General features: G+C 36.0%; 1 protein-coding gene across 5 annotated transcripts in view; it reads right to left on the bottom strand.

Annotated features, from left to right (window-relative positions):
• Cnc (NFE2 like bZIP transcription factor cap-n-collar) overlaps positions 1 to 13323 on the bottom strand; it is a 101126-nt gene that overhangs the window by 59711 nt on the left and 28092 nt on the right. For all 5 annotated transcript variants that reach the window (XM_083052449.1, XM_083052465.1, XM_083052457.1 and 2 more), the window contains exons 2-3: positions 6311 to 6478; positions 212 to 287 (exon numbers count right to left, since the gene is read on the bottom strand). In XM_083052449.1, the coding sequence (XP_082908575.1) occupies positions 212 to 287; positions 6311 to 6478 (244 nt within the window). The remainder of the gene's footprint in view (positions 1 to 211; positions 288 to 6310; positions 6479 to 13323) is intronic.

The following is a 13323-nucleotide window of genomic DNA, read 5'->3' as shown; positions in this document are numbered from 1 at the left end:
CGTGCAATAAAATAAAGACAACGATCGATACGCTGGCAAAATAGAGAAATGTTTGTAGAATAATAATTTCGATTTAAAAAAAAATAGCTTATTTATAGTCATAGTATTAGCGTCTTTAATCGATCGCGAATGCGTTTTTTAAACTGAATTATTATATAAATATAAGAGATGACACACAGAAATAAAACAGAAACATCGTAAATAAACTTACCGGTTTCAAGATCCACGGTGTAAGGAAGTCCAGCCCACGGATCATCTTCCTGCGGTTCAGGCTCTTTGGCATCATCCTGGAAATAACTTTTTCCGGTAAGTGATAGGTCCAAGCGAACGAAAGGATCTCCTTTCGTTCGGAGATGCCTCAAAATGTTCAGACAAACGCGACTCGTAGCCACGAGTAAAGTTTATCGAACTGTACTAATTATATAATATCACAAATATTTATCTATGTTAATTAAAATTAATCAATTAATAACAGTGTATAAATCGTAACAAAGAGTAAATTAGCTGGAAAATTAGATTGAAAGAGCGCTGAGATGTAATGAGCGCTGACCGTAATTAACGACGTTGCGGCATCTAAAGGATGTCAAGCAGGAGTGAAGGACCCGTGGCGTGACTTATTTCGAAAAGAGATGTGATCGGTACCGGAGTATCCGATCACATAAAACGTAATTCCAACAAAGATGATTACGAAGCCGACGAATTTAAGATGAAGCTCGTCAACAAGTTTGGCAACAATGGCCGAATTCAGTCGAACGCCATTCGAGTCGGCCAAGGTCGAGCCTTATGGAGACGTCATAATCAAGCGACCCTATATATACCGCCGACGTGAAAAAGGGCCCAAGGGCGCGCGTATGTCCTGGGCCATAGGTCGCCCGTAGCGTGGCGATACATGCGAGCTGCAGTGAAATGAGTTTAATGAAAACAGTATTGTACTCGATCATTAATCATAGCGAGTCCCTGATAGCGACCATCCACGACCACAGCCTCTTCTATATCCATCCCTTTCCCCCCTTTAAAAATCCGCCTATCTCCCTCTCTTTTTTTCGCTGCTCTTCCTCGTCGATCCCTCTCGAATCTTTCATCCCCCCGTTCTGCCTACGTTCTCCGGTCATTTTTTCATTCGACGGTATGATGTATCGTTGTTGACTGGTGCGTTACGCTGAGCTCGACGTTATGAATACGAAATTCAATCTATCTCAGCGTTCTAAAATCGAATTGACGCGAAATCGAGCACTTCGCTACGAACTATTAGAGTTACCCGACTATTAGAATATAGATCCGAAAATATTTTTTATCTACATATAAAAAATAATATTGTTATGTCGAATAAATATGACTCTCTTTTAATTTATATCCTTTAGTATATTCTATCTAAAATTCAACAAAAACATTATTTAGAAATGAAAACTGTCTGCTTGAGAAGTTTCTGCATCTTAAAATTGATCTTAAAATATTTTTTGAAGAGTCATGGCACAGCGTATAGCTGTGCGTTTTATTTTGGGCCCACAACGTCCTCTTCTTCGACTCTCGAAGGAAACGTCGGTCCTGCTCGACGACGCAGCCCTCGATGCGACAATGGGGGTCCTGTCAGCGATACGAACTTGCATAGCCGGCATAGCTCTCAATTAAGGTTTACGAACTGTTACAACTGTCTGCCCCGATCAACCGCTTTACAAGGCCTAGCGTGGATAGAAAGCATAATTCAAATCAACCTTGATCGACGCGAGTAAATACGAATTCAATACGGTATCGCGGCCGCCAAAGATACGGCGCGAGTCACGCTGGTTCGAATCGTATGTAACTCGCGACACGTTTCACATTTCGTGACTCGTTCTGAATATTTCATTTCAATAACCAGAGATGTTTTTGAATGAATAATAATTAAATGTTACACAAATTTTTATAATTCAAAAAATAGCAACGCTGATTGTGCTAAACATGGAAAATGAAACGAAAAAGCATAATTTTATAATAGCAATGAAGAAATCGTTCTACGAGAAAAGAGATGAGTAAGTTGCTAAAAAATAGCTCTATACCGGAAGGAATGGATACAAAAAAACGCGATAACCTCGATCATCGGTATCACCACATGCGCGCCATTTTGTTCCGAAATTCCAGCCGACGGAAACAATCGGGACAAGAGGAGAAAGCCAAACCCACTTCGCCTCACCGGGCGTTTTCAATTTCCAGGACCATCAATACGTCCCTCGGAATACCCCTCCCAGAGTGTTCCAATCTCTCTGGCTCCCAAAATCCCCTCTCCCTTCGTCCGCTACCTCTCTTTCTCTTTCGCGAGAAACGCTTCGGATCGACAAATTTTCTCTCTCTTTCTCTTTCTCTCTTTTTGGTCCCGTTTCTCTTCCGTTCCGATAGGTCCGTCGATGGCGCCCCTCGTACCAAAGGGGATGCTGCGTACATCTATCATTTTACCAAACCCTGCCGGCTTCACGGATACATCGCAGGAACAAATGAAGCTAGCCATTTTGATGGTTTTATGAATACGCTTGGCGAGGATGGAGAACGGGGCGAGAGGATCCGTTGTTTTCGACATCCTCCTATATCTCGCGGATCGACTCATCCTCTTCTTGCTGTGGTCCTCCTGAGTCTCCCTCTTCATTCTTCTGGCACCGAGACGGAGTCGCCCTAATGGAGCCCGTCGTCTAGGAAAGCTCGCTTCATTTGAATCGCGTTGGTGGATTAAAAATTCGCGTCAGTCATGATGGCTCGAGAAAGCGATTCTCTATAATCGAGAGTAAGATGCCCTGCAGCGATTCATCTTGCGCGATACGCATTCGTGTTAAAACAATTCAACGAGGCAAGGATCTCTCTAAGTGGAAAATGATCGGGTTTTGCATTACGTTTGTGTGTTGCAGACGATAAATCATTGCTATGAATCAATGCTGACTGATGAAACACATATAAAGATGTACGCGATCTAATGATTCGCAACGAGTATTGAAAGTATCTATATACAGAATGGATGTAGATTAAAAAATCTCAATTGAAATATGTAGAAATATTGTAAAAATAGTCTTTCTTATTGTTAATTAAAACATTTTTAAACACAATTGAGCATCTCTAATTTCTGCAATATTATTAATAATATTTTTACGTGCATCAGTCAAGAAATACGCGAAAAATGAATAAATAGATAAGTATGCGAAGAAAACCGTGACGATTTGCTAAGCACGGGAAAATTTGTTGTCTTCGCGACGAATGCTTTCCATCCTGAATCGCTCGATCGAACTTCCTTTTTCCTACTTTCTAGATTGACGTTCCTCTAAACGCCTCCATAATTCATTCCCGTTTCGCAGCGAGACGGAGTCGCTCTAATGGAGCCTGTCGCCGCGACGTGCACCGATCATTTAAATCTTGGCTCTGGATTAAAAATTTCTACCAGTCATGGCGGCTTGAGATAATTGTACAACAGCAACATGCAACGTGGTTTACAGTAATTCACTTGCCTAGCTCCTTCCTAGTGACATCAATGTTCTTCTCAAATAGCACAACACGTTGACAAATATTCTGCGTTCCAAGATCATTTATAAACTAGTAATGCGGAAAAAACAATTCGGCGAAGCCAATCCCCTCATAAAGTAACTAATACGTTCTGTTGTGAATTCTCGCCAAATGGGGGGAAAAAAAATGGAAAAAAAAACTGTTGTCACTCTAATATTTTCATATCCCGAAAACCCGAGCTCGCTAGGATTTTCCTGAACCGAGAACGAGCCGTTTTAAAAACACGAAGAAGAAATTATGAAAAACATAAGAGGGGATTAAATATACTTTCATTGCGCTATTTACCTTGACTTTAGCTTCGAGGGTGGTAACTCTTGTCTTTCAATAAACGATTTTAATTTCAGCGAATTATTATGTCGAAAGAAAAATCCAGGACAATGCAGATATCAATAAAATATATCGAAAATTAAACTCATCAAACTTGTACGGATTTGCAATCCAAAAAAAGTGATATTCGATTCAAAAAATTACGCGCAATCAAATTTTTTCATTATCGCTTCTAACAACGTAGTATCATTTTTGAGCCGCTGCTTGTCTTCGGTTAAAACAATTCTGCGACCAGAACGTTGGAACAATGCATGTCAATAATCCATCGCGATGCAAGACAGAGAAGGAGAAGTGGAGAGACTGAGCTCTTCTTTGTTCTCAGCTGTTCGCGGACCGTGTCTCGGATCGATATGTCGGCTTTCGATCGGGATCGAGGGTCTTCCCCGTATTATTGGGCTCTCGAAGACGGCGGCGGGCCCCCACAAAGGTGGGACTCGCTGGAACAATGCGATCTTCGTAGAGGAAGAGGTCGATAGAGACGATGCGGCGCATAGCGACGTCGGGAAAGAAATAAAGAAAGAAGGAGCGCCGACTACCGAAGGTCGTGAGAAGAAGAGAAAGAAGCGAAAGAAGCGAGGCTGAAGAGAGGATGAGACAGAGAGGGAGACGAAGAACGTCGAGGAGTCTGATGGGTTACCCGCCCAGAACGTCGATGCATCGTCATTGTCGGTGACCATCGTATGGATGAGCTCTCGTAGGCTCGAATCTGCCGGATACTTAAATGCACCTCGTGTCCATCCATCGAAACGCGCCAAGCGGAGAAAAGTCGTCGCTATCGATAAACTTGCATTGTACGAGAAAAATTGGATCGAGAACCGATTGGAATTCAATCGACGAAAGAGAGTTCTTCATAAATCGATTCTAGTTCGAGCGATTGGTAAATTAAAATCAACATTGTTTCGGCATATATTATCATAGATAATAATCGAGCAACAGAATTAAAAGATCCGTCATCTTGTTATGTTAATAAGCACGATGAAATAAAAGCTCTCTACTAGAATATAAATTATATAATTTTTGCTGTAGATGAAATAATATTCTATTCGCGCAACACATGTCAATAATATATTATGTTATATTAAAGAATCACACACACACAATAATTTCTGCAAAAATAAAAAATCTTTACACAGAGAGAACGAAAAGATGCTAAACAACGTATTAGTTCACGATTTCTACCTGTAATAATATCAGTAGAATATTATTATAAATGATAATAAAAAATATCGCGGCCAATCGATCTTCTATACAACTAAAGAAAAATTAGAATACATTATTAAAACATTGCAGCGTCTGTGACGCTGACGCTGTATAAAGACATAGATATGTCTTTTCGTGGAACATTAATATCATCGTAAATATATCGTGAGACAAAACATCCGCTATCTCGATCCGGGTGTATAACTTCGAAAAGACAAGATCGATAGCCGATATATATGTAGAGATTGGAATATCAATTGAGATTATATCTCCGAGGATGCGTGGACTCCTAATTTCTCTTTAGGTCTACCAAAAATGGCCGCTATGGATTGGACCGGCTTAGTGTCTCCGATCAAGATCGATCATCTACAAGCGATTACAAGCGCGGAAGTCACGCGCTAACCAGGATAAAATCATGTAATAAAATTTCTTTAAATAAAAATGAAAGTTTATAAGAAACGCGACGAAAATGTTGATCTTTCAGGACAAACGCGCGCCCTCCGAATAAATTTTATATAGAATACACAATAAAGATGATAAAGAGATAATCACCGAGCGAGCAAGCGGCGTTAATCTTGTTTGATGCCTTATGATTGATTTCACAAATTGATTCAAATCTATCTATATATAACGCTCTGCTGCATGTTTATGTTTCACATTAGCTGTTTCACATCATTAGCTAATATTAGAAATGCATACCAGCGTTGCGCTTCTGTCAAATCAAGAAATGTCAAATTGAGTCTTAATGATAGGTAAAAGCAAAAACGAAGAATATCCTGAAATATTCTGCAATGTATGTATAAATACCCGGAAGCTAAATCTGCAAATCTTTTTCTTCTGAAACGTCGCAGAAAATGTCGCTTCCTATTCGCGCAATGCAATCGGTCGATGATTACCGGAGAGACAGAACGAAAAAATGCGCGACGTCGCGAGCCATTCTTTAGCGTACAGATGTATGCTCGCGAGTCCATAGCTTTCTATCTCCAATAATCACCCGGGGGACACAGGAAGACATCAATGGACCCGTTGGCACACGGAGAAACGAATGTTTAAATTGAGTCCGAGGAAGCAAACGCTTCCTTTTACGTGCGTGAAAGCAGAAAGTGACGCGTTCTTGAGAAACAATTGCTCATTAGCTGTTGCGATTGGGAGATTGATTGAAACAACGAATTTGTGTAACCTTGTGATTTTGGAGAATAAATGAATCCGGAGAATTCAAAGCAAGATATTAATCAGAAAAAAAATAAAAAAAGCTTTTTCGTACCTTTTGATTTGTGGCATTAATGGCTTCCAAAGCTTTCAACTTCTCAATTTCGTCTGCTGATTCTTTTTCCGATGTGGATGACTTTTTGGCGGGTGTCGTGGCTGGTTCCACCAGCGTAAATCCGAGATCCACATCCTGCTTCCAAAGGACCTCAATTAGATCCATGTCCTGAAATCAAATGTCCATTGACATAACATTACTATATGTAAAAAAATTTTCCTATTATTAATTTATAGTTTATTTTTTGGTTTTGTTCCTTTAGTACGGAGCAATTTAATATAATAATTACATAATAATAATATATTGTTTAATTAAAATATCACACGTGATTCCTTACAACAAAATGTATGTATTGTAACTTTATTTTTCATTATCTATACATATATACAAGCGGAATATATATGCGGGTTATATTTTAAATGCAAATCAAATAGATGCGAGTGTATACGGGTGAAGATTCCGTTTCATATGCTTAATTCTCCTCTGTATCCATCTCATCCTAGAAATTAATATTCACGGAAATTAAACTTATATCGCCTTTTAAATGCTCGTATTTATTTTACTATAAAATGACAAGTACTTTAATATCTCTATCAAGTATATTACCAGGTGCACACGATTAAAAAAAATAGCAGATGTGTATGATGTGCTCTTCTTATATAAAATTTATTACTTCACATGCTTGCAGAAAGATTATAATAGGCCATTCTAAAATTAATTTTACTGCTTAATATACATATGCAATTAGTTTTATAATTTTACGACGCGATCGCGCGACTAGCATTTACGATTTTTTAATTTTTGTGACAAGTAATTATAATATCGCTACTAAAAGTCGCACGATTAATGTTCCGATACTTCTATGACAAAGTGCAGTTTTTTCGTTTATATTTATTTTATATTATGTATAAGTTAATAACATCTGGCCTCGATTGCCGCGTTGAAGCTCAGTTCCGATCTTCGAGATTCATTTTTGTTGCGTCTCGGATGTCCCTCGCAGGGAGTCCCATCGACGAGTGTGTACAAAAGTGCATGATTAATGATGGCCGAGTATCGATGCATCTCGAAATGGAGGAGATCGAAGAAAGGACCTGGGAGAAGGGACCAATCACATGACGGAGCACAATCCTCGGGGCAGCTGCCCCGTAGGTTTTAATCGAGCCAATTTCGCCGAGTTCGTACTGAGCCTCGTTAACCAATCTACGGATTTTCCTCGCCAATCTAAAATCCTCTCCGTACTCGCGGCGCTACATGAAATGATTAACATGTTCGGAAAGGGGGGAAAGGCCAACTTGTGCGTGTATCAATTTATGTATAAGTACCATGAAATATTTTTTTTGTCTTAAAAGTTCCAGTTACAATATATACATATATTTTTAATATATACATATACTAAGCGTATAACTTACTTTTATTTTTTTTTAAGTGACAAATATTAAAAAATATTTTTCGAGGATATAATATAGTATAAATATTATAATTAATAGTAATAGGCAATTAAATAATGTTGTTAATTATAAATTATTAATTTAGTACAAACAAAAATTATTTTTATTTATATCGCTTTCTTTTATACTGCACTTTTCGAAATCTGCTTTGAAAAGGTACCAGCATTATCTTAATGTTCAATGCCTACTCATCGTTTGTTTGCTGTTTCCCCATTTACCGATAAACTGGCGCCGAAGCGTAACGCTTCTCGAACCGCCACGTTTGCGAATTAAATGACTAGCGGGATACACGTGAGTTCTGCGTCTCTATGACCGAACGGTAGACCTTGCATGGTGCTTCCGCGTCAATTAAAGTTCGCGAACGCCTATTTAGGGCCCAATCGCATATTTCTATTATATTCATGACTCGTTACACTATTATTGCGTGGTACCTCGTCGTGGATGCACCAATACTTTAAACTGTAGCAATAGTTTTCGCTTCGTCAGTGACATACGCGTAGATTAAACGGCTTGATACTTGTCGAAGCATCTCGGCGAGACAAGAAACCTCGCTGTATTCATACGAGAAGCACGTAAGTATGACGTGTGTCCACGAAGAAGAAACCGCGACTCTCGTAAAGCTCGCGACTCTTGTCAAAAACGTTAAGAGAAGAAACGAGCCTCTTCGCGTTAATGTCTGAATAGACAATTGAATCAGGAAGCGATTAGATCTTATTCCTTCGCAATGGACAAGCGTAACAACTCGACCGCGCTCAGTTTTGATGTCTTGAAATAATTCCTTCATTATTCAAGATCGTTTTACCTATTTTCTTTTATGCTTCTCTCGATAGACAGGATTGCATATCTCGAGACTATAAAAGATATACAATGAGCGAAATGTTAAGGATCATTATATATATAAATATTATTTTGCAGTAATTAAAGGGATCCTTTAATACATTGAAAAATAAGTATATATGTAGAAAGTGATATAAAATTTTAGAATATAAATTTTTACGAAATGTAAGCCTCTACACAGATAGAATTTTCTCTTAGAATTTACCCTGAAAATCATGGTAATCGTGGGATAATATGGTATGGAAAGAATTTTATGAGAATTTCTCTGATTAATATTTATCACAATAAAAATATCTATCACAATAAAATATAAAATATAAAATGTTTGATTAATTTTACCATGCAGTATAGTAAAATTAGTCAAACATATTTTATATTTTAGTGTGTAGATATTATTATTTTTATTGTGATAAATATTAATCAGAGAAATTCTCATAAAATTCTTTCCATACGATATTATCCCACAATTACCTTGATTTTCAGGGTAAATTCTAAGAGAACATTCTCTCCATGTACAAATATCTAAGCTTCGATTAAAATCTTATTTTGCCATTGCATATTTGTATTATACTTTATTAATCTAGAATAACAAACTTTTACGTACTGTAAATGTATATAATATATAAAGATTTATAACAACACCTATATTACTTTAAAAACCACATTATTCACGCTTTCGCAAATGACAAGTGGAGAAAGCAGTGATGTGATTTTCTCGATCGCGAAATATATTCCCTTCCGTCCAATCCATTACCACGCCCGTGGTTCCTAATTAATCAGGGACCTCGCGACTACTTTTGTCGACGTGCCCCTGCCAGCTTAAAGACAAAGGCGCCGTGGCGCCATTAATCTCTCGGTATCGTTATCGGCGATCGCGAATTTGCGCGCACACCGCCGCCACCACCGCTGCGAAGGGATGTAACGGATATGAGGCGCGCTCGCGCTCTCGCGGGCGTAGCTTTGTAAATTACTTCGCCGACCGTGTAATTCGACGTGGCGAGAGAATCGAGAAAGGGGAACGCGGTTATAGTGGGAAACACACGGGGAGAGAAACGGCGTGGGTGTGCATATGACGTCGGCCATGCTGGAGAGACACAGCGGGATATCCGCCGCGCCCACAGCTGATCCTTCGCGGCGCGACGTCGGTCGAGAGTTATCATCTCTCACGTTTTATGTGCGGCGCAGCGCCGCGCCGCATTGCGATGCATCGCGGCACGCTGCATTCGCTCGTTGGTCCAGGCCGATATCGATGCCCTCGATTTCTATTCGATTTAAAGGCGGGTTGGACTTAAGTCCCGAAAAAATCCTCCTGGTGATTGCCCGATCGAAATGACAATCAACAATTGTATGATCCTGGTATACATTGGAAAATTTATACGCAAAATAAAAGAAACGATAATTAGCTGGTAATTTAAATAACATTTGTCACCTATCTTTCATTAAACTCGTTATATAGGGATTATGCAATTTTTAATGTACTAAAAAATTACACAAGTATGCACTGACAATGAGAATTTTTTCTTAGAATTTTCCCTGAAAATCATGATAATCGTGGGACACACACACAATATGGTAAGAAAAAAATTTGTTATAAGAATTTCTCTGATGATTAATATTTATCACAATAAAATGTGATCACTAAACTGCATAATAAAATTAATTAAACATATTTTATATTTTATTGTAATAGATATTATTTTTATTGTGATAAATATTAATCAGAGGAATTCTCATAAAATTCTTTCTATGCCATATTGTCCCACGATTATCATGATTTTCAGGGTAAATTCTAAGAGAAAATTCTCTCGGTGTGTACTTGCAAAAGTATGCAATTTTAAAAAAAAAAAACTGAAATAAAAAATAATTTAGATTTTATTTAACTGTATTTAAAAATTCATGTTATATATACACACACGTATATATGTATTGGCATAAGTACTGATCTACCAAAGTAACGTAAAAATTGTTTAATTATATATAATATATATTCATATATATTCATATGTATAGTTAAACAATTTAAGTTACTCTGATAGATCAGTAATTATGTAACTTCTAAGAATAGAACATTGGTTGATCGAAAATGATTAATATCCTGAAATTCCGAACGATGCCGATTCGATCAGAGAAACTTGATGAGATCGAATTGATGCAAAACGATCATGCAAAGGTAGAAGATGTATCTGAGGATCAGTAATTACACGAAGTAGGCTGGTAATGGTCGACCACCGGTTTATCTAACATCACTCGTCTCTCCGACAGAATCGGATGTGTGGCGGATAGAGTTTTGAGAAGCTATGTCGATGAAACGGTTTTGATACACTAACCAATTGTATCTGCGCGAATTATCTAGGAAAAAGCGATTGTTTTTGCGTATAGCTATAACAGGTGCAACGCTCCCGTTATTTCCGTCATTCTCTTCACTACAAAGGAGAATCTTTGCTCGCAAGTATTGAGTACATTACAAACGAGCATTAATACGTTCGACTATAACAGTAAATATAATTGCAGCTCGTATAAAATTGAAAAAGATCGATACTTTTTGTTTCTGACTTTAGAAATAATAAATAGAGCTTGACATAATTTTATATAGATTGTAGAATTATTTGAAAGATCGTTGCAATTAAAATAAAATAAATTGTTAAAATAAAATAAATTGTCAAAATAAAAATAATTAAGTATAGAATACAATCGCAAGAATATACAATCCGTCCTCTATTGTGATATTCGGTTAATAATTATACTACTAGCATAATTTCGATTAAAATAAAAAAATATCATTATCAAATTAATGCAATAACAGATACACATCTGTGAAGCAAAATAATTCTCACGAAAAGATAGGGCGACTTTCTAATTTTCATTTAGTTTTGAAGAATTTGCTTACTAGAAGTGCTCACTACTTTTTTAGTTATATTTTTTAAATTTATCAGAATATTACACTTATGAACAAAAATACACAATTATTAATTATATCATTACAATCACTTGCTCAAAAAGTGTATCAGATGCAAGATCTTAATTCTTAAAAAAATAATTTCGGCAGGAAATACTTAAGCTTTATGTATACAGAAAAAATAGATTTTAATAAATCATTAAATGATTAATTTACACTATAGTTTAATAAATCATTAATTTACGTATTAGAGGAATATAAAACTCAACGTGTGTGTGTGTGTGTATATATATATATATATATATATATATTTATAAATGCAGTTGCTTTACGAGCGCACCTTAAGAAAGTAATCCTTTTAACATGCGGGAGGTTGAGAATTTTTTTTCAAAATTTGTGAGCAATATCATTATAGCCTAACTCCATCCTCAGTTTTCTTTTAATGACGCATTTGTATACACACTGACTCTTTTACAGTATTCATGGGTAGTGTATCTGTCAGAATGTACCTGACTATGGACTAATAGGCCTAATGATGATTCTACCGTTAGGTTGACCAAGTATTATCCGCAATTTTCACGCCACCCTTTCGGTTCTGTGGAACGACATACCGACACGTTGCCTTTTTTGCTATAGATGAAGAATATTCTATGTATTGGTCTTTCAAATACATATATAAACATAATACAAAAATTTTACATTATATTATTATTATCTATAATACTGCTTTTATTAAAATTTAATAGAAAGAGAAAAAGAGATTAAAGATTTCGAGCAAATAAAATTTCGAGATTAAACAAATATTATAATAAATATAAAATAAAATACAATATATTTTTTTACATATTGAATGAATTTTTCTTTAACAAAAATTTAACTAAACGCTTGCAAAATTTGACACAAAAAAATTGAGTTTAAATTTTTTAATAATTAATTGCAAAAATATGCAATAGCTTTTGAAATACACATGTATTTATTGCATAATATTTATATATTTCGAACTATCTTGTCTAACTCATTGTCAGTAAAATAACGAAATTTTACAGAATGTGGTTGGAGCGGTATGTATCCTTGCCGAAAAACTTTCTTCGAAAGGGTCTTTCTATATGTAAACAAATACACAAATATTTCGGCGTTTGAAAAGCAGAAAACTCTATAGAGAAAGACGAATCCTGCAGTGTTGATAAATTAGTATTCGCATATTTACAAACGACTTTTGACATATCGCGGTAGACTGACGACACAAACCATTAATGGATTCCTAATGGATGTCTATACATTTTTTGGATGCTGAAAACCATCAGTTTTAAAAGCATTTATACGTGGAAACTCTCTCTTGCAACCTTTACGATTTTGTCTAATCTAATAAAATATGTAAGCGATTAAAAAATAAAATTTACATTATACATTAAAACAATTATCAAAATAAACATACAGATTTTAAAAATCTAATTAAAACATTTTAAATAAAATTATTTATCATATATAAAATAAATGTAAAAAAGAATCTCTTTTAATATTTTGTCGAAGAAAGTAAATATTACTTAAGAAAGCAATTTGTGTGTTCTAAGATTTTTATTTTTTGCTAAAAATTGTTTTGACATTAAATTTTCAAATGCAATGTTCCTCATAGAAATGATATATTGTTAGCAATTTGACCAATTAAGATAGATAAAAGCACGTTGTTACAAGATAGTACACTCGTATTTTTTTGGTCTTTAAATGCGAATATCTACACTTTCAGCCATAAACATATGTACGTACATTTAATATATATATATATATATATATATATATACATATATATACATTCCATATTAAAAGTTTAAATG

This window comes from Prenolepis imparis, unplaced genomic scaffold (assembly GCF_030444845.1).
Source record: "Prenolepis imparis isolate NDT839.2.m4 unplaced genomic scaffold, iyPreImpa1.0 SCAF_1, whole genome shotgun sequence".
Taxonomy (NCBI): Eukaryota; Metazoa; Arthropoda; class Insecta; order Hymenoptera; family Formicidae; genus Prenolepis; species Prenolepis imparis.
This window is presented reverse-complemented; position numbering and strand designations above follow the sequence as displayed.